General features: G+C 34.6%; 1 protein-coding gene across 4 annotated transcripts in view; it reads left to right on the forward strand.

Annotated features, from left to right (window-relative positions):
* Positions 1–542: 542 nt before the first annotated feature.
* Positions 543–27974, forward strand: part of LOC106067009 (golgin subfamily A member 2-like) — a 38230-nt gene continuing 10798 nt past the window's right edge. The window contains exons 1-19 of one of the 4 annotated variants that reach the window (XM_056040538.1): positions 543–632; positions 3024–3149; positions 4434–4498; positions 4966–5029; positions 5889–5921; positions 6717–6773; positions 8307–8387; positions 10728–10829; positions 11482–11575; positions 13278–13384; positions 18216–18274; positions 18399–18459; positions 19176–19256; positions 20126–20218; positions 20886–20993; positions 21375–21462; positions 25564–25708; positions 26100–26292; positions 27316–27429. In XM_056040538.1, coding sequence (XP_055896513.1) covers positions 585–632; positions 3024–3149; positions 4434–4498; positions 4966–5029; positions 5889–5921; positions 6717–6773; positions 8307–8387; positions 10728–10829; positions 11482–11575; positions 13278–13384; positions 18216–18274; positions 18399–18459; positions 19176–19256; positions 20126–20218; positions 20886–20993; positions 21375–21462; positions 25564–25708; positions 26100–26292; positions 27316–27429 — 1719 coding nt within the window. In that variant the 5' untranslated portion in view covers positions 543–584. The remainder of the gene's footprint in view (positions 633–3023; positions 3150–4433; positions 4499–4965; positions 5030–5888; positions 5922–6716; positions 6774–8306; positions 8388–10727; positions 10830–11481; positions 11576–13277; positions 13385–18215; positions 18275–18398; positions 18460–19175; positions 19257–20125; positions 20219–20885; positions 20994–21374; positions 21463–25563; positions 25709–26099; positions 26293–27315; positions 27430–27974) is intronic. The other 3 variants (XM_056040540.1, XM_056040539.1, XM_056040541.1) reach the window with 3 other exon arrangements.

Consider the following 27974-nt stretch of genomic DNA (forward strand, 5'->3'; position numbering starts at 1 on the left):
GCCCCACGGAAACGCTTTAAAGACCAGCTTAGACGCCAACTTGTCTTAGCAGCTTAGCTGACATAGAAGAAAGTACGCATGGTTGCATGTGGCCTCAGAACGAGACAGCTGGAGGTCACTCATGAAGGCCGCGGGATACACATTTGAGACCAAAAGAAAATCTGCTGCCGAGGACGGCGAAAAGAAAATTTAAATCGACCACCGGCGGACAATGGTTATGCTTGCCTTGGCTGTGGCAAAATATGTAGGTCACAGTTGGGACTGCGTTGCCACGGGAAATAATGCATTCCTCATTAACCTTCGGACTCAAAGACTCGCATTATTATTATTATTAGATTTTATCTTATAAATTACAGAAAAGAGTCATTTTTGTTACACATCTTCCTTCCTTACTTTTTGAACTCTTCCTGAGTGGCGAGCCTGACTCTGACTTGTCTGTACAGAAGTCATATAAGTTCACATAGTATTTTTTTTTTTTTTAATGGAACATTTTTTTGTTTCATAAATATAATATGCCGAAAGAGTTAGCTTTTTAATGTTCACGGAAGTTGACTTGCGTGTCAATAGCCTATGCATAAACCAACATGGAGGAGAACAACAAAAGGGAAAAAATAGCAGCTGCCAAGAAGAAAGTGAGTGAAATGTTACATTTATGTGCTTGTCAAAACATATCTTTGAAACGTTTGGTCAGAGTAAAGGAGTTAAATTATTATATTTTTATTCTCTAAGATAGATATCGATATCTAGTTTACAAAAACTTAAGAAAAACTCAAGTCAGAGTTGTGACTCTCAGACGTCTCAGTTACTGAACTTCTCACTGACTTACTTCAAACTCTCACTACTCTCAGTCTCTTACCTTTACCTTACACTTACAGTTACAGTTAAAAGTAATAATAACCCAACAAGTAAACTCACTAAACTAATACTCAGAAAGACATATGAATTATGATATGAATATTGATTAACAATGATTATAATATTATGCCTGGACTACACTGTGACTATGGGACAAAGATAAAGGCACTTTAGTGACTTTTTTAAAATCGTATTTATTCCACATGATTTGCTTCCATTGGGCAAATTCTTAGATTAGATCATTAGATTAATATAGATAAGATAGATCTACATTTAATAAGTTATTAATAAATTAAATCATATGATTTTATTAAATGCTCCGTCTGTCTCTGTTCTTCCTTATCCTACAGAGGTCTGGTCTAGACCCTTCTAATTACTACTATTTCAAAAGTACTATCCGGTATCCTAATCAGGCCTAATCACTATCTTAGTCAGTGCCATTATAAATATCATTGTACTGAATCTGATTAATATTATGTAATATAGCATTGAATTGATGATTGAATGGGTAGCCTGAATCATCAGAGAGGTTAAGTCACTAATTAACAATAATATGCAATGATGCATGACTACAGACTAGATCTGGATAAGATTAACACATGAAACAAGTAGGACATAATTATCTTCTCTCTATTAGACTGAAGTAACATATTAGTAATTAAATTTATAAGATTTAAGATTTATAGTCTATAGAGAGCCTAGATTCTAAATAGTAGAGAGTAGTTATAAATTATACTACTAGACTAGCTAGATCTAGTACTAGGCTCAATTAGAATCAATAGTAGATCTACTCAGTGGTATGTGTGATTGAGATACAAACATGGCTATATAACATGGATTTTAAATTTGATATAGAATAGACCTAGATACTATAGACTAGTATAGAAGACAGTATAAATGTATTAGAATAATTTAAATTGTGCAGACTCAAGACTAGGCAAATATACGTTTGACTAGAGTAACACCTTTAGTAAAATCACTAAATTTAGAAAGCCTTCAGGACAGAAGGCTCAAAAGTAAAGTAGCAATCATACATAAAACACTGAACCATAATCTTCAAATACAAAAACAAAATTTAATAAAATACTCTGAAAGACACAAAGATAAAGGCACATTCCTCATCCCATATGCTAGGACAAATTTGTACAAATACTCCTTCTTCCCTAGTGCTATTAGAGCATGGAATGGGTTGCCTGAGCTAGCCAGGAAAACCAGTGACTTGGCAGAATTTAAGTCATTGGTTAATATGCATGACTAAATGCATGACGCGTAGGACGTAATCATCTTCTTTTTTGAAGTAACGTCTGTATTATATAAGATAAGAAGATAAGATAGGCAAATAAAATATGATTCAATGTTACAATAATCTCAATACATTACAGTTACTGTAGATCTTTAGATTGTATTTAAAGGTAAAGACACAAACTTAAGATATATCTAGCTTAGTTCTAGTATAATTAGTTTGGAAGAGAGAAATATTTTTTAAGCCACTATAATCTAGATATCAAAATCTAAATCAGTTAGATAAAGATTACCATTGAAATTAAGAGTAAGGATTTACAACTAGATTAGATCTATTCTAGACTAGTTGCCTAGAGGTGCTACAAGATTTGTGACTTGTGTTCAAAAGTGTTTTGGATGTTTCTTAAGAATTGAAGATTATTACATCCAAGCCCATACCTTGTACAGGATCTCTATAGATCTAGATCTTTAATACAACTAAGACTGCCATATATTGATCCCTTTTGAAAATTGTTTCTTTACAATGACTCTTTTTTTTTTCCTTTTAAAAACAACATTCTATATAGGAGAGAACAGACATAAAAGTCTGAAAAATAGAAGTTCATTGAGTGACTGCATACAGACATCTTGATTTTTTTCACTTTCACGTGTCAAGGAGTATCTTATCTTCTTATTATAGACGTTACTTGAAAAAAGAAGATAATTATGTCCTATGAATTATAATAGCACTGGCAGAGTGAGCCTCTAAGCAGCAAAACAACTTGCATTGTTATTAGTGGTCATTGATGTGTTTTATTATGTGACAAATACTATATGAATGCTTTGATATACTGTGATTTAATGTCAAAATATAATATAGATGCATTGCTAAGATAGATGATATAATGTCACATTTATATTATATTTCTATGATATATTTTGTTCAGCTGAAACAGTTTCAAAACTCTGGCAGAGCTCGCAGTGTGTCTCGGACAAGGGAGTCCTCCGACAGAGAAGTCCAGAGAGAGCCCTTTGAAAAATTAAGTAGGACATCATCGCCTCAGCCTATTTTAGTAAGTCAACAAGTCCAAGGAATATCTTTTGCATGATGTGCATGAATTCTTTTGTTAGCGTTATCCTTGTTTTAAATGACACTATCAGAACAGACAAAAATAACATGCTCCGGGGTTTCTGCTGCCTCCTGAAATTCCAGGATTTCCTGGAATGCTCCTGAAATTCCAGGATTTCCTGGAATGCTCCTGAAATTCCAGGATTTCCTGGAATGCTCCTGAAATAAAAAAAAAAAATTAAAAAAGTACTGGAAATCTGCTGGAATTTTAAATCATCTCCTTGAATGTCCTGGAATTTCACAGATTGAAAAATAAATAATAAATTACCCTTAAATCAGAAGATGAGTTTACTGGTTTAAGTGCCAGTTACTCACCTTCGCCCCTTTTCCTGTTAGTGAAAACAGTTCCACCAGACTAAATATCTGAACCACACCCAGAAGTTGGACTGGGATGCATGCCATTAGGAAGCATTTTATAGGTAGTGGAGTGCTTATATCCATTACTGCTTCGGTAATGACAACCTAAATTATGCCTACTTTGGCTACTGTTATATTTTTTGCTCCAATTTTATGCCCTGGAAATGTATGATTTCTCCTCAAAAACTCCTGGAATTTCATATTGACTTTGGTGCAGAAACCCTGATGCTCAGTAAAGTATCTCAAGTTAAAACATTAAAAAGGATTCTAAGCATCACATACAAAGACAAACATGGAAATCTGAAATATGACCACAATTTTGACTGGACCCTATAATGATCTGCTGACCTTTGTAAAAAAAATGCAAGACTGTAAAGTTCCCCCTTTCAGACCTTGCAATCTATGGGGCAGATGATGTAAAGGTTTCTGTGGCCCACGGTTAATGAGGGTGTCATGTGGCCAGCACAACGACCAATCGCCTTTACTTTCCCCAGCTAATGTCATGTAGCCATTAGAGCCGGGTGGACTCAGAGGCACCTAAAGATCTCAAAAAAAAAAATCCCAGTCTTGACCAAGATTTGAACCTAGGGCCCCGGTTAAGAAGCCATGTGCTTTACCGCCCAGCTGCCACGCCTCCTAAGTTAAGACTGTACTGCCATATAATAAGTTCCTCTGGGCGCGCAGACTTTTCTGCAGGAAACGGTATCAGGTTAAAGAGTGGACAGGTGAAGGTCACATTTATTTCTCACCCGTTGACTCAATTCTTGTTAATGTATTTTTTACATACATTTATAATTTACATCTTGCCGTCATTATTAAATATTTTCTGGTAATTGTCATTAATATTTATCTCCCCTTTGTTTATTTCCAGCCTTCAAACACTAGCAGAAGACAATCTGATGACATTAGTGCACATCGGCTAGACAATGATAACAGGTTATTTTTAAACATCTGAGATATTTCTTTTGGATAGTCCTATATCAACGCTAGGGCCTTTGATTTATTAATGGCCACACTAAACTGTGTCGCTGTGCCTAAACTCAAACCCAAACTCACATGATCAGTCTTAAATCTCTTTATGTCTATTTTCTGCTCTTTTCACCAAGGCTAAACTTTTAGCAAGAGATTGAATTCATAGTTCTGCATAGTTTGTAAAAAAAAATATATTTTTCCTGATATTTATTTTTTAATTTACAAAACATTGATTTGATAAAACATAAAATGGAAATCAGGAGCTTATGACCCAATGTTACTATGATAGAAAACATTGAATATTGTGAGCCTAGGAAACCTCGAAACCAAACAAAGATTTATTTTAAAAAAATTAATTTGCAGACATAAAATTGCAAATTATTTGCTTATTGGTCATGGCACTATGTTAAAGATATCCTATCACTCGGCAGGACCACAGCCTCAACAGAAAGTCTTCAACAGTTGTCTCGGCAGATTAACGGCCTTCTGTCTGAGGTAAATACCAAGTTGTATTGACCTGCTTATGTATTGGTGTTTTAGTAAACAATACAATTAGAATTTATAGCAGCAAAACATTGAAACGCCCAAAGTAATTGTTTTAACTTTCTGATGACACTTTTACAGATTTTTTCTTTTGGTGACAGTATTAAATTATTCCTTACCCTCAATACAGTGAATAGTCCTTTTAACTAATAGATAATTTTCACTTAATTTTACATTTATATTAAGCCACGAACACAAAGAAGAGTGTGAGAGATTGTATGTTGAAGGTTTGGGTTAGCTCTCTTGACAACAAATTTAGTCTGAGGTCTTCTGTAATGTTGATTGTCTCTACTTATCTATGGGATATATGACTTACCCCAACCGAACAAGTGTATTTCTATTAAATGTATAGCGTCAAAATGTAGAACCCAAATTTCATGCGTAGCCAGCACCAAAAGCTTCAAACTGTCATCTAATAAAGTATCATTGGAATAGATGTGTTTGAAAGGTTCAAACCAAGAACCATAAAACAACAGTCCAGAGAACACACTGCACGACCAGGCAGCCCTCCTGTGTAAACTAGCAATAGAGATAACACACACACAAAGTATTTCAATAAGAATGATGACTGCTGTTAAACAGACTTATCAGAATCCTTTGAATTAAGTTGAAACATGATCCTTTACTGTAGGGTAGTCATCTAAAGTTAGTTCCTTTAGTCAAAGGATTGTATTGAATTAATTCTAAACCTGATCTCTAAAAAGATAAAAAGTTCTGAAAGGAGAAATTTACTTTTAGACATTAGGGAGTGGGTAGAGCTTTTGCAATGTTGTGATATAGGGATGAAAAGTGAAGTGTGTCTATCTTTCAGGCTAGAAACAAACCTCATTCTACTTCTTTAGAAGTAAGTTGAAAACATGGCTGATTTATTCCATCCCATAATTTTTTTTTAATTCCATGTTTATTTGAGTTCAATGTTTTGCTCACGTTCCATTTATTTATTTGTCTGCTTGCTTTATGTTCTTACCCAGCATGCATCTTACTTTTTTTTTTAAATGACATGTGACTTGGGATCTTTAAAGACGATAAACATTTCAGTTATTGGTTTTGGGCTTAGAAAAGGTCTACATTTATATGCATAGATATCTTTTTTCATTGTAATCCACTTTACTTTTTTTTACTACTAAACTAATTAGACTTGGATAATTACATAACTACATGGATAATTACATAACTACACTGTATTCTAAGAATGTTTAAATTTACTAGTATTTTAATTGCTGAATTAAATGAGTACGTGAAAGATTGTTAAAAAATTATAAATTTAAAAAAATAAAATATTTTGTCATTCATCACAAGTTATTATTCAGTGTTTCCCAATGTCATTTAGATGTATTTGTTTCGGTGTTATTGGGTTTACAGCTTCATCATATGTTGTAAGTTCACATTTTTAAAAAACTTCTATTTCATTCTCTCATTTGATTAAAAAAGAAGGGTCATAAAGGCTTGCCGGTGTCACATTGCTTTCAGAATACTGTCAGGGGGCAAGATGATCTCAGTGATTTTGGGAAGCACTGGTCTATGTATGCAAAATACTTTTTTTGGGAATCACCTAACCATGTAACTGACATTCACTTGTTGTTTTTTTTTCTTTCTTGTCTATTTTTGTCTACCTCTGCCTGTCCATGGCTTCTGTCAGTCCGCAGTCAATATCAACTGGGAAGAGGCGGCCAAGAGTGGGTTACAGGAACTTGAGGTGCTTACAACTTTTTTTTTCCTTGTATGCTTATAATGTATTGAGCTTTGGCTTTCATTAGTCATTTTAATATTCAAAAATAAATTACAATAAAAATGAATGTCATGCTAATTATTCAAACCAAAATGAAAAGTTTTCAACATAAATTGTATGAGGGCTTATAAAAAGTGTGTAATTAAATTAACATTATTTCTAGCTTGTATCTAATATGAGTTCAGGCTTAAATTTCAATTATTGACGAATAAAAAAAAAAAGTAAAGTCTTGACTCTTGACTTAAATCATTTGCATTATTATTACTCAAAATTTTTTTTAGAAATAATAGAAAAACATCTTTTCTGATATTTATTTAGTTAATTCTGGGTTCCAATAACAATGAATGGGAGGAAAAATATATAGATCTGACTTAATAACTTTTTTAGATTATTTAATATCCAAGAAACCTCAAAAACTAATTTGAATATCATTCTATGAGTCATCATTACTTCTAGCATGTTTAAGTTTAAAGAAAAAAAGAATAAATTCATGTGTGTTTAATTAAATGTGCGAATCCTTTAGCTTGTATCAACCTTGCATGGCTGCTCATTTGTATTGAAAACATTGCTTTAAATCCAAATTAGTTTGATTGCTAAATTCTGAATGAATGTTAATAATTTGTTTTTTTAAAGAATTTTGAGGTTATAGGAAATGTTCATCGTCAGAAATATTATTTTCTTATTAACTGATTAACAAGCTTGATTGAAATAGGTACAAGAATATTGAGGCAGCTTTCCTTATCTGGTATACACCTGAGTCTTATTTCCAATCTTATTTCACCATGGTCTTTAACATGTTCAGAATCTGGTATACACCTGGGTCTTATTTCCAATCTTATTTCACCATGGTCTTAAACATGTTCAGAATCTGGTATACACGTGGGTCTTATTTCCAATCTTATTTCACCATGGTTCATTAACATGTTCAGAATCTGGTATACACGTGGGTCTTATTTCCAATCTTATTTCACCATGGTCTCTAACATGTTCAGAATTTGTTCATGAATGCAACAGCTACTTAATTTTTTATTTTATTTTCACTTTAAATATTTCATGCACAAAATTTATTTTAAAAAGTTCATGATATTTGTTTGTGTGATCAAAATGATCTGCAGCGCCATAAAAATGACAAAAAAAAAGAACTCAATAAAGATCCTTATGATCCTTTTAAGTCTGTCAATGATAACAATGTTTTGGTTTAGGTTATTGTTAATTTATAACAGTTATAAATTGATATTTTTGCATGAGCTTCTGGCTGACATAATGTGTTACTAGGACTGGACCACAAGGCCCTTCCACGAGTTGGTGTAACATACCATCGTTTTGTCATCTTGTTTGCTTGTTGCTTTGATTTTTCTTATCGTCAATTACATTTTAAATAAAAAAAAATATTTAGTGTGAAGAAAGTCAGCTTGGTGACTAACTTGATCTTGGTACTAAACATGCTTCTCTTATGTACCAGCCTATCACACCAAATTTTATGTATCTCTGTCTTGATAGGAGAGGAATCGAGATCTTGCTGCCTTGTTGGAGAAACATGCTCAGGCCAATGAGCAGCTCAGCTCACAGAACCAACAACTTGTAAGTGACCTTGACCTTGTTCACTTCTGCTCTTGTACTTTTCAAAAGTTTGTAAAATAGTAATAGCAATAACAATAATATAAAAAAAAATTTGTAAAATAGTAATAGCAATAACAATAATATAAAAAAAAGTTTGTAAAATAGTAATAGCTATAACAATAATATAAACATTGATTTAAAATAAAATTATTATTATTTTTTTTTTTTCATTTTCAAAATATACTTTGTAATTAATGCTCTAACAACTTATAACGTGGGGCGTGGTGGCCGAGTGGTAAAATGCTTGGCTTCTGAACTGAAGGATCTCAATTTAAAATAAAATTATTATAACTTTTTTTTTTCATTTTCAAAATATACTTTGTAATTAATGTTCTGACAACTTATAGCGTGGGGCAAGGTGGCCGAGTGGTAAAATGTTTGGCTTCTGGACTGAAAGATCTCAAGTTTGAATCATGGTGAATGCTGTGAATTCTTAGGGCACAACTGCGTCCATCTGCGTCAGATGGGTACATGTCTTTGTAGAAGTAAAGGCTTGACACTCTCGTCAACTATAGGCCATAGAAACAGATGAGTTTTACATCATCTGCCCCTTTAGAGCGTGTGACCTAAAGAGGATTCATGAACCAATATGAGTTCACATTACCTAGTAGCGGGTATAGCTAAAAATATTCAATTAGAATTATAGCTAGATTTAGGTATTTAGATCAAAAGGTCAGTGTTAAGTGTGCTGGCACGTTCGTCCAGAGGTGTACTGGTCCCTTCTTGTACTGCCTAGGTTATTAAGTATAACCTCCAGGTATACAATTTAACTAATGTATGCAACAAAAGACTTTACAAAGTCGCAGGTAAACATATTTACATGGTTTATTTACATGAATAAAATAAAGGTGTAAATACATGGCCATTAACTCACAGGCCGACACAACAAAAAGTAAACAAAAGATACTCAAAAATAATATGGCACACAGCCCTAGTCATATGTTACATTATCGTCACATTCTGGTTATCAAAAATACAGGTCACAGGCCTCAGGTCAACACATGACCACTTTTGACCATTGGGTTACAAACTTCCGGCTTACACAGCCTACTAAAGGTCACATGCCTCAGGTCGAAGTATGACCACTTTTGGCTACACTATGGTTACAGGCTTATGGCTTACACTAGCCACTTTTAGCCAAAAAAAAATGGTCATGATGAACTATAGGCTTCAGGGAAATCTATGAGCCTACAAGCTTCACAGAATCCCACCTATAGCCATCCGTTTAGTAAAGCCCATCTGATGATTCAATATGGGTTGAATCCCTCAGAGACAAGGCTATAAAAAATATGTAAAGTCAATCTGATGATTCAATACAGGTTGAATCCCTCAGAAAAGGGTTACAAAAATATGTCACATTTGGGAGTACCCCAGGATGCAGAACATCAGGGTAAAAAAAAATATACTGCCTGGAAATCATTTGGGCTATATCTATTAATAAATACATTATATAAAATACAATAATACTAAAGACATACTTAGCCCAAAGATCTCCAGAGCAGGGCACACTTCTCCGAGTACCCCATGACACACGACCACTAACAGAAAAAATACTATACACAACACAGGTCAAGTGGTCAAGCTGGTAACTCAGGAGCAAGTGGGCACTAAACACAGTTTGCAAGGCCTTTTATAAACTACATAAGGGGAATCACTCCTAACTATACAAGTAATCAAAAATAGTTATTTCCCCATTATGTCACAGAGCGCAAGATCTGAAAGGAAACTACTTATAACATACAACTAGATAGTTAGCAAAAAAAAAGACAAAAGTTGATCTAGGTTATTTATAACTTGATCTAGGTTATTTATAATGTAGAACTTAATAGTTGACAAACAAAAGGGGGCATAACTTGATCTGATAACGTATAACTTGATCTAGGTTATTTATAACTTGATCTAGGTTATTAGTGGGAAGCGTGGTCGAGAGGCTAAGTGTACTAGAACTTGGCTTGGCTTGGCTACCTAGAAAGGGGCTCGAGGTTCGACACCTGACTCGGGCAGAGTTGTGTTTACTGAGCGCCTAAAGGCAGCACGGAAAACCAACTCCAAGATATCCCCTCCCCCCCACTGGTCCACAAGTGAGATTGGACCAAAGGGATCTGAGCATGCTATAAGCATGAAAGTAGCGCTATATAAAAGCTATAAATATATATATATATATATATATATATATATATATATATATATATATATTATTTCTAAAGTTTATAAATGTATTTTCCTTTGTCTCAGTTTATTGTAAAAAAACAACAATTATTTGACATGTTCAATGAGTTCAACTGACTGTTTCTGTTCTAGCGAGCACATTCCAAATCTCTACAAGAACAACTTGAAGCAGAAAGAAATTCTTTCCATGAAAAACATAAAAAGGACATAGGGTCATTGAAAGAGCAACTACAAGTAAGACCATAAAACAACAACTAGTAAGCCTTAGACTGCTAGGTAGTCTAGAAGTGTCTATCAAGTGATCATATGTAATGTAATGATTACGTAATGATTCTTTGTACAATCACATGCTCTGTAAAACGAGTTAGCATGAAAACATTATGGATGCATCTTTCTAAATATGTTGCTATTTTCCACCCAAAATAAATATGTAGGCTCTCATTGGTCTTAAATTTAATGTTGGACCTAAAAGTTGATATAGTTGATTAGCCAGCTTAATGTTGTGAAAGACATTTAGACTTTTGAGTTAACATACCCTGACTTATATTTGTTAAAAATAATTATTCTGTGTGTTTGATGCACTTTTAAAGAAATTATAACTTTTTTTTATGACCTACTTTTAGTCTTGTAGTAATTACAAATTCTTTCAAATTGCTTGGTATTTAATCTTATCTTTTGAGTTTAATGCTTGTCACTAATTCAAAATAATTATCTTACTCAACAAGATCAATAACATCGCCTTCTTCAGACTTAGGTAACATTCTAACAACTATCATTAGATATCGTATTTAGCTACTTAGACATGACAATCATCTCAAGTGTATCTTCTATGTGCATTTACATTTTGATTTGACTAAATTCACTTATCTGTTGCTCTTTCTCTCAGGTTCATATACAAACTATTGGGATACTAGTAGCTGAAAAAACAGAGTTACAATCTCAGGTGAATCAAGTTCAGAGAATAGCTGATCAGAGAATAGGTAAGGGATTTATTTTTTACAATGTCTAGACTTACACAGGGAAAGGTTCACTCTATTTTATATATATATATATATATATATATATATATATATATATATATATATATATATAATATATATATATATATATATATATATATATATATATATATATATATATATATATATATGTGTGTTTAATGATAAGCTATTAAGTGTGTTGTTAAGTCAGGTTTGCACATTTTGGTCAAGGGAAATAGTTTTGTTCCCTCTCAGTAACATACTCCTGCAAATGTTCTAGAGCTTTCCAGCTCTTGGAATTGTCCTCATCACTCTAGCACTCACTTTTGTTTCCAGCTCTTGGAATTGTCCTCATCACTCTAGCACTCACTTTTGTTTCCAGCTCTTGGAATTGTCCTCATCACTCTAGCACTCACTTTTGTTTCCAGCTCTTCGAATTGTCCTCATCACTCTAGCACTTTTGTTTCTAGCAGCTCTTCGAATTGTCCTCATCACTCTAGCACTCACTTTTGTTTCCAGCTCTTCGAATTGTCCTCATCACTCTAGCACTCACTTTTGTTTCCAGCTCTTCAAATTGTCCTCATCACCCTACCACTCACTTTTGTTTCCAGCTCTTGGAATTGTCCTCATCACCCTAGCACTCACTTTTGTTTCCAGCTCTTGGAATTGTCCTCATCACCCTAGCACTCACTTTTGTTTCCAGCTCTTGGAATTGTCCTCATCACCCTAGCACTCACTTTTGTTTCCAGCTCTTGGAATTGTCCTCATCACTCTAGCTTTCACTTTTGTTTCCAGCTCTTGGAATTGTCCTCATCACTCTAGCACTCACTTTTGTTTCTAGCTCTTGGAATTGTCCTCATCACTCACTAGCACTCACTTGTGTTTCTTTTCTTTCATCTCATTTTATTCAATGTTTTTTTTTTTGTTTGTCAATCTCTTGTCAGTAAGTTTTTTACTTGAAGTGCAGACTTTAATCATGATCTTTACTGGAGTGTAGAGACTTTAATCATGATCTTTACTGGAGTGTAGAGACTTTAATCATGATCTTTACTGGAGTGTAGAGACTTTAATCATGATCATCAGGAGAAAATTCTTTGCACATGATGCTACATTCTATTTTTTACTTTTGACTTGAATAGAGTCCCCTTACAGACCTTGCAATCTAAGGCACGACATGACCAAAAATTGTGCCGATGTGCCCAAAACCAAACCAAACCTTGCAATCTATAAGGCAGATGATATAGAGGACATCTGTTTCCAACGGTTAACCAGTCGACTTTACTTTCCCTAACCAGATTTGGGTTGAGTCGGGGGGTCTTAAAAATCAACAAATTCAAAATTCCACTCATCACAGAGGTTCAAACTCGGGACATCTCTGTTCAGAAGCCTTGTGCATTACCACTCAGTCACTTTATTTCATCCAAAATGAAAGGCTAAGATTGATCCAGTCACTCTGCTGCCAGCTTGAGGATTCTTTTTCTTACTGACTTTATTCTTTGGTCTTTTGAACAACATTAATAGTGGGCATTGGTTTTGTTTTTGTGCTTTAACTTTTTAGATTTGGTTCAAACAAGCAGCTGGATTAATGAACTGAACTGATTGTTTTATTTACTGGATTCCTATCAACTCAAATGTTTTTTGTTTAAGTCCCAAGTTCAGTTTGAATGTATTGATTTGACCTTGTTCCCATTGTGTTTTCTAGAAGAAATTGAAGAGCTGAGTGGTCGACTGAAGGCTTCCAGACAGCGTGTATCAGACTTGGAGCGGACACTATCAACATCCTCTCAATCCAGTCACCAATTGGAAAAGGTAACTCTTTTGAAGCAGAAAACTTCTCTCTCCTGTTTTTTTTTTTAATATTTCTCAGCAGGAGGGCTAAATTTATTTTTGAAACTTCTGTTTCATTATGTGCCTTTTCCACATGAAATAAATCTGTGTACATGACCATATCTAGTCATTTTATGTGACTGGCTGTCTTCTGTAAATGTTTTTAATTAGCAATTTTACCAAACAGCCATCTACTAATCACATTCCAATGTACTGAGATAAAGACTGCAAAGTTCCAATAACTTTCATGGCAAAGACGATTTTGTGTGTACCAGAGTTTGAACTTTCTCTAAGGAATTGATTTGTTTTAATAATCATTGTCTGCTATATTATCATCACTTTGTGCTATGTTTGTTTGCTATATTATCATTACTTTGTGCTATGTTTATGGCTACTTGGCCAGCATGTTGTATGCTAATCAATGTTTTTTGTTTTGATGGAAATGGTTTTATGAGCAGATACATTTACGTTAATTATTTGTTCCATATCTTTGATGAATATCTCTGTGATATTTTCTAGCAACAGAAGGTAAGAGGTTAGAGTTTTGTAGTATTGAAGTGTTGTCCAATGGCTTTTTGGAAACCTGTTTCTGGTGGAGACTTTTGTTTCATCTCATTATGTAATCAAACCAGAGTTCTAATTACTTTATTAGCCTTTTAAGAAAATAAAAATACTTCTTTTTTTATTTTGATATGTAGATTTGTATTTGGTTTTATCCATTTTGTTGAATAACTTTTTTTTTCAAAATTTCCTATAACTTAAGCATTTTGATCATAATATCTGCTCTTGAAGTATTTCCAATGCTTTTTAGATTTGCTTTAAGTCTTGTATTTTTTTTTTTTGTTGCTTGTGTAGTGAATGACCTGTTTTTTTGTTTTAACCCTGAGACAGTTTTTTAATTGAAGGATGTTTTTATTCATTGTTAGGATGTGATCTTAAGTTTGACTAGCCATAAACACACAAAATATATTTATGAATTTTGCGTGGCCTAAGATTAGTCGCCATCACTTATTTGGTTTTCATTGCTTCACCGATCTTGTTCATTATTATAGCAAAGAGTCCACCAGCTCAGCTGTACTTTGTTTCCTGGTTATCGTGAGTATCTCACAAGACTCTAATCACATGACCTATATAGTTGGGAACATTTTTCTAAATATATTGCTGCAGAAGAGAGCATTTCTAATTTTTCATTTGTTTTTTTTAATAGTTTGTTTCAGTTTTAAAGTCACATTTGTTGTCTAAATAGCCTCTGTAGAAGTCATATTAATGAACTAAATAATAGTCTCTGTAGACATCTCTTTCAAAAGCAGTAACACTGGTGACTGACATGTTTCTGTTTTAAAGTCACATTTGTTGTCTGAATAGCCTCTGTAATTAACTAAATAATAGTATCTGTAGACATCTCTTTCAAAAGCAGTAACACTGGTGACTGACATGTTTCTGATTTAAAGTCACATTTGTTGTCTGAATAGCCTCTGTAATTAACTAAATAATAGTATCTGTAGACATCTCTTTCCAAAGCAGTGACACTGGTGACTGACATGTTTCTGTTTTTACTCTGCACTAGTTTGTTCTTCTTAAATTTCTATGGCTCCTTCTCTCTTGAAAGACACTGGATGCTCCCAGATGAATCTCTGGTTTTAGTTTCTTCTTCAGTCGGGGCATAATCTGATGTGATTAATTATAATTTTAAACTTATCCACAACTTTAAAGGCAGCAGAGGACATTTTTTTTTTTAGTCTTTGAAATTAGCCGGTACACATTTTATTTCAGAATCCTTTTTTTTTAAAATCATCTTTAGCCTGAAAACCTTGGCTGATTAACATTCCATCATGTGTAGTAGCCATATCCTTCACCAGCTGCACTAGCCTATATGTTCAATCTTCCTACCAGTGTGTTTGACGGCCATATATTTTGTCTCACAAACAGCTGGGTAGACAGCTAGTAGATCTACACTACTCTGCATACCAGCGTGTGTAGGGACCATATGTTTCATAAAGAATCAATACATTTCTCTGTACATCCTCCCTCCACTCAACTTATCATTTCAATATTGATTTTTATTTTTTAAAATGTGTTGTGCCACTTAGTGTGTACTAGAGCCATAAATCCTTCCTGTTTGTTTTATCTTTATTTCTGGACATTTTTAAAGGTTTGTTTTGTTGAATAAAACGGTAAAACAACTTTTTCAAAGTTAGCCTAAGTTTAGTTAGTGTGTAGAATGTGTATTGATTAGAGTACATGCATTATAGCTGACTTATAGTGATGGGAACTAAACTAATTTTTTTTAGTTAAACTAAAACTAAGTTTGAACTAAAAAAAAGTAGTTAAACTTTTAGTTAACCACAAATTGAAAAAATTAGTTGAACTAAACTAAAAAACTTTAGTTAAACTTTTACTAACTATTTTGACCTTTTTTGAGGACGAAACAGCCAAACATGAAAAATATAATGTATAAAGCACAACCAATCTCTTTAGCAAAATGTAATAAACATTTATTTGTGCACATGAAAAAAGATTTAAATGTCTTTATGGGATAGATGTAGATCTTAATAGAATCACTAGAATGATACTATTATAGAAAGAAATTAGAAGTAATTGTCGAAGTTCTAATATAAGTATTATAAGTTACCTTATAGAAGTAATGATAAAACTGCATGTTGACTCTCTAACTAACTCTAGAATATTCTGGATCTAATATCTTCTACAAACGAAATGATCAGAAATATAATATGGATGTAGAATTAGACCTACTAGACCTAGATCAAATTTATATAATTAATATTTTAAACTAAAAATAATCTAAGAAATACTAGTTACTACTACTAGATCTAAAATCTAGATATAATCTAGTCTAGTAGATATCTTAGTAACTCTAGATATAGAGATTTTAGATTATTATAATTATGATTATAACTAGGTATGGGTATGTAGATCTATATATACTCTAGTAGATAATACTAGATCTAGATCTAATAGATCTAGATAGTAGATTATCATAAGTATAATTAACTATAATTATAACAGAAGTAGATCATAGATGTAGATCTAGAATCTAGTCTAGATTTAGTTAATTTAGTATTAGATCTAGTATAGTGACGACTATTATTAGTATTATAGATCAAGATCTCTATCATTTATAATTATACATCTTAGGTCTTAGTATAATAAGTAATCTAGATAGGCCTATATCTAGATCTAATCTAGACTCTAATTCTAGAATAGTTACATAGTTATAGTAGAATCTCTAAACTAATAGATCTAGTCTAATAAAGTAAAGTAATATTTAATATAGATTTCAATTAATAGATCTATAATATAGTATATTATAATTATTGACTTATAATTTTAAATTTACATCTAGATCTAAGACTAAGACTACTAAGAGTTAGACTCTACTTGAGACTAAAAAAATTAAATATAGACTATTATGACTATTGATCTAATACTAATGATGATGGTAATACTAGTAGTATTCAGTAGTAAATAGTAATAGACTTAGACGTCACTAGACTCTAACTCTAGATCTAGTAAAAAGTTTTAAAATAAAAAGTCGACATTTCTTTTAGATCTATGGTAAAGCAAAATTCTTTGCCTGCAGCTATACAGGAACACATTGGTGTTTAATAAAAAAGAAGCAAAATGTAGACTAGATCTATAGAATCAGGATTTATCAAGCAGTGAAACTTGCTAGAAATATAATGAACACGTGTATTTTTTTTTTAAAGGCGGGAATTGCGGCCATTACAGGGTAAAGGTCAAAAGGCTTTCTAGTGACCTGTGCACCCTCTAGTATATTCTCCTCTCTATTATTCATTAAATATATTCTCCAAATTACATAGATCTAAATATTTATTGGTGTGTATGTTAAAAAAGTTTGTAAAATTTGTAATTAAACTTTTTAGTTTGTAACTAAAAAAAAATAATTAAACTAGGATTTTAACTAAACTTTTTTTTTCTAGTTAAACTTTGGCCTTAACTAAATTTTTTTAGTTAAACTAAAAGTTAGCAACTTTTTAGTTAACTTTTGCCCATCACTACTGACTTAATGCTACACTAGAAACAGATTTATATAGAAATAGAGAATTAGTTTATTGATCAGGGTGGTAGTGTTTAATGTGCTAATAGCATTCTTCAGTAAACAAACATATCTAGATAGATGTTGCTTATTTATAGACTTGTATAGATGTTGCTTATTTATAGACTTGTAGCTGTGTTCCCTAACTAAATTTGTTTTTCTCTTGATGCTGTTTGTGTTTGGTTGGTGAATCTGTTTGGTTGGTGAATCTGTTTGGTTGGGATCTTTTGAATCTCAGTAAAGACTGAAATTTTTAATTTCAGGATTTTAAGGGCGTCCCTGAGTCCACCCAACTCTAATGGGTACCTGACATCAGTTGGGGGAAAGTAAAGTGGTTGGTCATTATGCTAGCCATGTGACACCCTTGTTAACCATTGGCCACAGAAACAGATGACCTTTACATCATCATCTGTACTATTTACTTTTTTTTTTTTTTTTTAACTTTATTTACAAACAAACAAACATGAATGAAACCTTAAATTACTTATTACATACTAATAGAAATTTGATTCTGTTTGAAAGCAGATCTGTAAAAGTAGTTTTTCAAATTTTCAGCATGGTGTAAATCATGAGGTTCATGAACTTTATGTGTTTGTATGAACAGTTTAAGTTCATAAGACTTAAGGGGGGGCGGGGGGGGGGGCACTTGTAATAACACAAGCTCACTTTTTTTGTTAGTTTTTTTTTTTGTTTGTTTTTTTACATAAAAATTTGTTTGTGTTTTTTACTCGACAGACTGCTGCAGAAAGTGCTAAGGAAGTTGACCGACTCAAACTGGAACTTTTTAAATCAAAGTAAAAATAAACTGAAAACTTTCAACACAAACTAGATTGACTTCTCTTAGTACATGATAATACAAAGCAATGTTATTGAATTGTTGTGTTAGATCTCACTATCCTTTTCTTTTTATTTCCTTAGCAAACAAAGTGAAGAACTGAAACAACAGATTTCTGAATTAAAGCAACAACTCCAGACCAAGGTAGGAGACTTTGTTAGTTCTTGCATGCAGAGCTTTAACCCTACCAGTCCTGAGCTCTTGTAAGAAATGGTCCTCTATGCACTGTGCTCCTGAGGACCAAGCCCCTTGTTACTATTTTTTAAGCTCTAGATCTAATGAAAATCAAGATTTTGTTTTTCTAATAAATCGATCTTAGTATCTTTCTGTTGAAGTAGACAACATTATTCTTAATATAAAATTTTAACCTATTAAGAGTCTAAATCAACTCATATATTGATCAACTTTCTGCTTATTACAAGCCTAGACCTACTTTTTACGTGCCTGGTTCATGTTTTTGAAAATTGTCATATAAAACCACATTAATTAAATGTTGTTAATACATCTACGATTGGTTGGTTATGTTTATATTCTGACTCATTTTTTTTTCAATGAAATAGGCAAGTACTAAAAAAGCAGTCCACTGGCATAGTGGCCATTTTGGAAATTACATAAAAAGCGGTCCACTGTCTAGTGGTGTTAAGGGTTAGGGTCATTCAAACTACAATAGACTTGACTGGTGTATGTTTTTGTACTTATATGAATTGAATCTATCAACTGAATCCCATTATCAGTAAATATGTTTACAGTGCTCTTGTTTATTGTGTCTTGTAACAACAGAATTGCTTTGTGTGACTAGTTCACTGAATAACTCATTAATTCAACATTTTGTAATACAATGTGTCCTATCTGTTTGTCAGGTTTCAGAAAATGGCTCACTGAATCATTCTGTTGAAGATTTACAGAAAAGACTTGAAATGGCAGAACTCTATGCTCAGCAGGTAATTTAGTTTCAGGCTGCTATATTTGTGTTTTTGTAAACATTGGGCCCAACTGGGCTCTTCCTATAAACTGTTAATTTGTTTTCACTAATCTATTTTTAATTTTACTGGAACTCATTACTTCCTTATCCTGTGATAGGACTTTTTTTTTAGAGCATTCCATTAGTGAAAACATACTTTTACAAGTGTAGTATATAGTTTAGCATTTTAAAATAATAGAATATGTGTCCTCTGGGACTCCTCAACTCAACTCAACATTAAGAAACTGGAACAGACACAAACTAGAGCAGTGAGATTCATAACAAACGAATATTCACATTTGACTAGACTCTAGAGTAACACCTTTAGTAAAATCACTAAATTTAGAAAGCCTTCAGGACAGAAGACTCAAAAGTAAAGTAGCAAGTATACTTAAAACACTGAACCATAATCTTCAAATACAAAAACAAAGTTAATAAAATACTCTGGACAGACACAAATATAAAGGCACATTCCTTGTTCCATATTCTAGGACAAATGTATACTAATGCTCCTTCTTCCCTAGCCCTATTAGAGCATGGAATGGGTTGCCTGAGCTAGCCAGGAAAACCAGTAACTTAGCAGAATTTAAGTCATTGGTTAATATGCATGACTAAATGCATGACGTGTAGGACGTAATCATCTTCTTTTTTGAAGTAACGTCTGTATTATATAAGATAAGATAAGGAGATAAAAGAAGTACACAGTGATAATGACATATGTGATAGTCCACTGACATTTGAACTTGAAACAAGTGGCCGGGATGTTTTGTTTCTCTTTCTTAAGTTTCGTCAACATATTAATAATGTGTTCACTAAAAGATTTATCGCCTCGTTTTCTTTCCTGGTCAGTTGTCCAGTGAGACTGAGAACTCCCAAGGGAGTGTCGAAGTCCTCAACAACTTGCAGAAAGAACGAGATTCTCTGTTGGAACGTCTCCATCAGGTGAGTGAATGTTCTGAGACATTGTCGTCTATCAAACGGAAACATTCTTGCGATTGATAAATGCTACAGGTTGAGCCATGGTCAATCGACGGCTGAAGGAGGCCAACAGACATTGCCTTAAAGTTCTCAGTATTTAAAAAAAATAAAGACCCTAAACTCTTGAATAAGGTTCCGTGTTAATTAGAAACTTCAACGCATTTCAGGTTGAAAATATAATTGTTGAACTTAAAGTATATTTCATTTTTTTAAATACCAAAATGAACAACTTTCATCCATCTGACTCTCTTTTGACATTCATATAGCAATGCTACAAATCACTAGTTTTTTACTTGCCTTTTTAAAAGAAGTTTCTTCTTTGTTTTTGGTGGTAGTCAAACATATCACACACATATCTCAAACATATCTTTACATCTTAATATTAGTCCTGGTGCTTTACACTGAGAGTGATTCAGTGAATCCCAAGACTGAATCCAGTTAACTGATAATACTTGGATTCTACATACCATGCAGCTGTTCAAAACTTAGACTCGAAATGTTAATTTCTATATTCTTTATTAACATTCACTGTTTTATTTTTGTGGAATCAAAACATCACATAATAGGTGTGAATTATATTGTCTAAAAAATTATGTGTGTGTACTTGAGTTGTATTTTGCTATATTTCTAGCATGAAGACCTAACTCAGCAGCTGAAGCTCGAGAGAGATCAAGTCACAGAACAGTATCAGCGCTACACAGAACAACTTTGTCATCAGGCACAACAGTTGACTCAACAGGTGAGTCCAGGAATAGACTCAATCATTGATACACACTACTCTGTGGTATAGCGTACGCCGCTATTTTTCAGGGTCAGCCTTAGGCCACTGCAGCCTATGCTTTCGCAGTGTGCCCCATACTTTCATAGGACCCGCGCTAATTCTAGGTGTATAAATTATTAAATTAAACCATTTTATAACTTATAACAGATTTTCCGCTGCCTCCTGGAAATCTCCTGATATTGCAAAATATACGAAAAAGTCCTGGAAATATCTGGAAATTATTAAAATCTTTTGAAAACTCATACAAATCTCCTGAAATATATAGACAAATACAATACAATTTCAAAACAAAAATGTGTGCACTTGATATTCTCTATAACTCTAATGTTGTTCATTTAGATCACAGTGCTAACAGAAGAAAGAGAACAATTACTGAATACACAACACCAGTTAGAGGGAACTATCACTGAACTGCAGAAAAAACTGGGTCAGTTGACATTGCTATTTATAAAGTCATTTAGATGTGTTACAAATGACAGTTTTTTTCTATTTGTACTGTATCTAATTAAATTGCTGATACAATTTGAAACGATCTGCACACCTCGCTCACAAGACAAAGCCTAATCCAAAATCTCTGGAGGCCTTCAAAAGTGCTAATAAAGAGGCAAAACAAATGGCTAGAAAATGTGCAAACAACTTCTGGAGGGATACCTGCAACAGAATCCAAGACAGTCTCCACTCAGGAAATAGCAAAGCTCTATTTGATATCATGTGCTGACCAAATAGCTACACTCAGGATAATTGTAGAACAATGTGTCGAATGGCAATCTCCTCTCTATGCAACTTTTGTTGACTTTGAAAAAGCTTTTGATAGTGTCGACAGAGAATCTATCTGGACAGTAATGAGACATTATGGGATCCCCAATAAAATAATAACCATAATCAAGAACCTTTATGATGGTTTCACCTGCCAAGTAACCCACTGTGGCAAGCTGTCAGAGGAATTTCCAGTCACAACAGGAGTCAAACAGGGATGTCTTCTTTCACCACTCCTGTTCCTTCTAGTACTGGATTGGGTCACAAAAGAAGCCTACTCTAACGCAGGGAAAGGAATCCAATGGACTCTCACACAAAAGCTGGAAGATCTGGAATTCGCTGATGACATAGCCCTATTATCACACAGACTACAGGATATGCAAGAAAAGGTCACAGCTTTAAGCGAAGTAGGAAAAAGAGTAGGCCTCAAAATAAACCACCAAAAAACTAAAGTACTTAAAGTAAACAATAAACAAAGTGGAGACATAGTATTGGATTCTCAGACAATAGACCAAGTAGAAAATTTTATATACCTTGGGAGTGTAGTCAGTATATCAGGTGGAACAGATGAAGACATTAAACGCCGTATAAATCTAGCACGTCAGACATTTACACAGCTAAAACCAACCTGGAAATCTCCTTACATCTCAAACAAGACTAAACTAAGAATCTTTAATTCTAATGTCAAGGCTGTCCTACTGTATGGTTCTGAAACATGGAGAACAACTGAAGCCACAACAAAAAAATACAGACCTTCATCAACAGATGCCTGAGAAATATCCTAAAATATACACTGGTATGACAAAGTAGAAAACACCAAACTGTGGGAGATGAGTGGACAGAAAATATAGAAGTGCAGATCTTAGAGAGGAAGTGGAGATGGATTGGTCACACCCTTAGAAAAGATACCAGCAACAGAGCTAGGCAGGCCATAGAGTGGAACCCCCAGGGAACAAGACGCAGAGGAAGACCAAAAAGAACATGGCGACGCAGTGTACTTGAAGAAGCAGAGAAGACCGGGAAGAGCTGGGACACCATCAAAAAGCTAGCAAGAGACCGTGGAGAGTGGCGTGTTTATGTCGAGGCCCTATGTTCCATGAGGAACTCAAAGGAATGATGATGATGATGATGATTTGATATCATTAAAGCGGCCCTGGGTCCAGCAGTGTCTAAGCCTGCCCCCCTTCTATCCAAATCAGGAGAAAAAATTACAGATCAAACCAAGCAGCTAGAACGATGGACAGAACACTACCTCGAAGTCTATGCCACACAGAATACAGTAGACGATGTCGCCCTGGCTTCTCTACCAGATCTTCCAGTACTGGAATGCCTAGATGAGCTTCCGAGCCTTAGTGACCTCAAAAAAGCCATTAACTGCTTAAAAAATAGAAAATCTCCTGGGAGTGATGGTATCCCAGTGGAAGTAGTGAAAGTCAACGAATCACTCCTGCTCCCTGAACTCTATATTCTCCTCTGCCGCTGTTGGGAAACAGGTCATGTCCCACAGGACATGCGTGACGCAACTATAGTCACAATATACAAGAACAAAGGGGATCGGAGTGATTGCAACAACTATAGGGGTATCTCTCTCCTCAGTATAGTGGGCAAGATCTTTGCTAGAGTGGCACTATCCAGGCTGCAAGTGATAGCTTCTAGAGTCTACCCAGAGTCTCAGTGTGGATTCAGGAGTGGTAGGTCCACTATAGACATGATATCTTCTCTACGACTACTGCAGGAGAAATTCAGAGAGAGAGACAGACCCCTTTACATTGTTTTTGTCGATCTGACTAAAGCTTTTGACATGGTCAGCAGAAGTGGCCTTTTCAAACTCCTGAGGAAAATAGGTTGCCCTCCCAAACTACTGAAGTTAATTGAATGTTTTCACGAGGAAACTAAATGTACTGTCAAATTCAATGGAGCCCAATCAGCACCTTTTGAGGTTTGCAGTGGTGTCAAGCAGGGATGTGTGCTCGCACCTACTCTGTTTGGCATATTCTTCTCCTGTCTACTGCATTATGCGTACAGCGACATAAACGAAGGTGTGTTTCTCCATACAAGATCCTCTGGAAAACTATTTAATGTATCAAGGCTGCGGGCAAAAACCAAGGTTAGGAAGCTACTCGTCAGGGAACTCCTGTATGCTGATGATGCAGCTATTGTGGCTGATTCTGATATTCAGCTACAGTCCATGGTTGACAAACTATCTGCTGCTTGCCAGAAGTTCGGCTTAAACATCAGTCAAAGCAAGACTAAGATACTTGTCCAAAACACAAACACTGCACCTCAAGTAAGCATTAATGGCCAACCACTAGAAATTGTTGATCACTTTTGTTACCTTGGCTCCATCATATCCAACAACACTCTACTGGATAAAGACATAAACAACAGGATAGCCAAGGCAATGGCCACCATGTCACGGTTGCAGAAAAGAGTCTGGGACAACATATTGCTGACTAGCAGTACTAAAGCCCTAGTCTACCGGACCTGTGTGTTGAGCACCTTGCTGTACGGAAGTGAAACATGGTCAACCTACTCATGGCAGGAAAAAAAGCTGAATGTCTTCCACCTCCGATGCCTAAGGCGGATCTTTAAAATAAGGTGGCAAGATAACAAATGAGGAAGTGCTACATAGAGCAGGATGCCAGGACATCCGCTCTGTTATCAGCAGCAGACGCCTTGGCTGGCTTGGCCACGTTCGTAGAATGCCAGTAGGTCGACTTCCACAGGACATCCTGTATGGCGATCTAATTGAAGGCAGGAGAGCCGCTGGTCGCCCACTTTTACGTTATACGGATGTATGCAAACGCGACATGAAGCTCTTCAAAATCGACACTGGCAACTGGGAAGAGGTGGCACTGGACAGATCCACATGGAGAGAGAGCATAAAGGAAGGGTCACAGATTGCAGATGTCATACACAACAGAAGCAGAAAGAAGGGTGAAAATGCAATGGCGCCTGGTGATTTTATATGCCCAACCTGTGATCGCAGCTGTGTATCAAGGATTGGCCTCTTTAGTCACACAAGAAGTTGCAAAGGGAAAAGATCGTCTCACGAGACGTAAAATGCCACAGAACAATTTGAAAAAAAATTACTCATTTGAAATCTAATTCTGGGGTAAGTGTTGGGCAGGATTTCAGAAAATTGTTCTGAGCTTATGTATAGGATTTTTTTATGAGTACTTTCATTTAAAAAAAAATAATTCTAATTTTTAATTCTTGGAAAAAGTTTAAAGATAATTATTATTATTATAATTATAGCTTTTATATAGCGCTACTTTCATGCTTATAGCATGCTCAGAGCGCTTTTGGTCCAATCTCATTTGTGGACCAGTGGGGGGGAGGTGGTATCTAGGAGTTGGTTTTCCGTGCTGCCTTTAAGCGCTCAGTAAACACAACTCTGCCCGAGTCGGGTGTCGAACCTCGAGCCCCCTTCTAGGTAGCCAAGTCAAGTTCAAGCGCACTTGGCCTCTCGACCACGCTTCCCACCATTTTAAGAGGGTTTTTTTTTTGTGTTAGAAATGTATTTATCAATTTAAAAACTCAGTAATCCAGTCAAAAGTTATGTAAAGTTACATTAGCTGAGGCCAGCGTTTTTGAGAAACAAATATAGTTCTTTTGAAATACTGGCAAAAAAAAACGCCAATGATTTTTCTTTAAGTTTTCCTTATAGAATGAAATCAGTTTTTCAGATTCACATTATTGGTTTAGTTGATCTTTTATGAACAGAAAAGTAATTAAAGTAACGTTGTAATCTGGTTGTTGTCATCTCCAGAAGACGTCAGTATTCCCGCCGCCCCTCTAGTTACACAAACTGTACCCAAAGAACTAACAGAAGAGCTCGACAAACTCAGGTCTCATGTCAGGGAGGCAACTGATGCATTAGAATCTCAAGTCAGAGACAATATGCAGCTGAGCAGGTGGGTTCCAGTTATGGACTAAGTTTGCCTTTCATACACAAATCTGGTTTCAGCAGTTGGGGGTTCCACTCATATAGGATACATAAGACCTTTATTTCATTACACCTATTTAGTTGAACAGACATTGCTGGCAGTAGTTTGCTGTATTACAGTCAAAACTATTTTTACAAAACCAATTTTGATTTTATTACTTCTAAATAATGACGATTCTATTGTCTTTAGCATTCAGATGAACTCTGCACTATTGTTTTAAACTTTAACTCCAGATATTGAAGAACACTTAATGTTTTAAACTTTAACTCCAGACAGTGAAAAATACTTCTGTTTTTAACTTAAAGAAATGTCTTCCTGTATTGCTTTTCAATGTGTGTGAATGTCGTGTCTCCACTAGACTGCTAGAGGAGAAAGAAGACAAGATCTCCTCACTTGAGAGATCACTCGAAGAACTGGGGGAGCAAGCAGGAGACAAGGCTCAACTCTTGGAGTCGATACAGAGTGACAAGACAGCACTGAGCCGAGCCATGACCCAGAATAAAGAGCTCAAGTCTCAGTTGGCCGAGCTTCAACAGGGATTTGTTAAGATGGTGGGTATTAGCCAACAATGTCTAGGTATTTCTTAAGTACCAAATGAATAAAAATAGGGGGAAAAAAGTAAACAATAACTGAATGTAAAAACGAAATAAAAATTTCCTAGGCAAGTGACTTTAAACTTTTACTGTAGACGTTCCCTAATGTATTATGAAATATCATGTGGAAATTACATATCACCGTATGTAACCATAGGCCTAAAAAACAAGTGAATTATATATCTTCTGCCTCGTGGACTTCTATCTTTGGCCTCGTGGTTTTTATGGTTGCTATAAGTAACCCCCTGCTTATTGGTTGTAATTACTTTGCCAAATTAATGTTTTGGGACATCATCTTCTTTGCTGTGGTCCTGTCTAGGGCACCAACCATCTTCTTCCAGGCAACTATTCCACATCTTTCCCATCTGCTTGGTGTACCAAAGTTGGTGATGGTCCATCTGGAAACAATAGTCTTCCACCTGTCAGCTTCCAGATGTCTGGCTCTCATATACCTTCAAGTTAGAGGTCCATTCTCACTCTGGTCCGCTTGATTTGCTTTTTGACGTTTATTTCAAACTGTGTTTAGAGACAGTGAGATGCTAATGTGTCGTAATAAAAAATGTATTTTTGTTTTGCATTGAGTTAGCTAATGATCAGAAATGAGATTTTTTTCCAATCACAATCCAGAATTCAGTTTAAGAGGAAACAATTGATTTGAAAAGAACAGTTTTTTTTGGGACCCTGCATCTAGTTGCAATATACCATAAATGTAATCACTATTGTAATTACTATATATATTTGTTTAAATTCTGGTAGCCAAAGGGAGATATGATGCTAGCTGAAACATACACTTTTTTTTATTGAAATAGAGTATATTTTAAAGAGAATTAGCTTTGAATTAGAATGAATTATTAGTAAACCATTACACTAATTGAATAAATAGAATATAAGTCAATTTTTTATTTTGTGTTATTTGTATTATTGAAAAGTCATTTTGTATTTGGTTGTTATTTGAACTATGTTGTACATTTCTATTTGTAGAGTCAGGACAACATGGAGTTAGTGACCAAACTCCAGACAGAACAACATTCTGTGAATGAACTGTCTGCCAAACTAGCTCAGCAGGAGGATGAGATAACTCAGCTGCGAGCAACAGTTAGTGCTGTTCATCTATTGAATACTATTTTAATGACATAGCCGAAACATTTTGTACCAAATTTTTTATAACTAGAAAATGTTTCACGACTAATCTTCATCTGTATTTGAGTTCATGAAACAAGTTGTCTGCATCAGTTTGTCTAGGTTTTCATTTCAGTATTTAGAATCAAATGCAGAACCAGTAGGAATTAGGCAACTTCTTTGATCTTTTATATGTCAGACTGTATTAGCCCTACTGCTTGACTAGGGCGTATAAAAAAAGATCAAGATGTCTGTGTGTAGTCACTCAATGAACTTTCCTGTATGTTATGTTTGTACTCTTTTGTGGAATGTTGTTTTTAATTGACAAAAAAAAAATCACAGCACATTTTCATAGGGATAAATTTTTGACCTGTATGGTCACATGTATGCACTACATTAAACAGCGGGATTTTTGTCCAGGGCTTTTGCAAAAGAGGATTTGAGCCTCTCAAGCCCTCACTTAAATAGAGTTGAAGATGATTGGGGATTAATAAAATAGTCTTACTCCTCAAAGAGAAACA

This window comes from Biomphalaria glabrata, chromosome 9 (genome assembly GCF_947242115.1).
Source record: "Biomphalaria glabrata chromosome 9, xgBioGlab47.1, whole genome shotgun sequence".
Lineage (NCBI taxonomy): Eukaryota > Metazoa > Mollusca > Gastropoda > Planorbidae > Biomphalaria > Biomphalaria glabrata.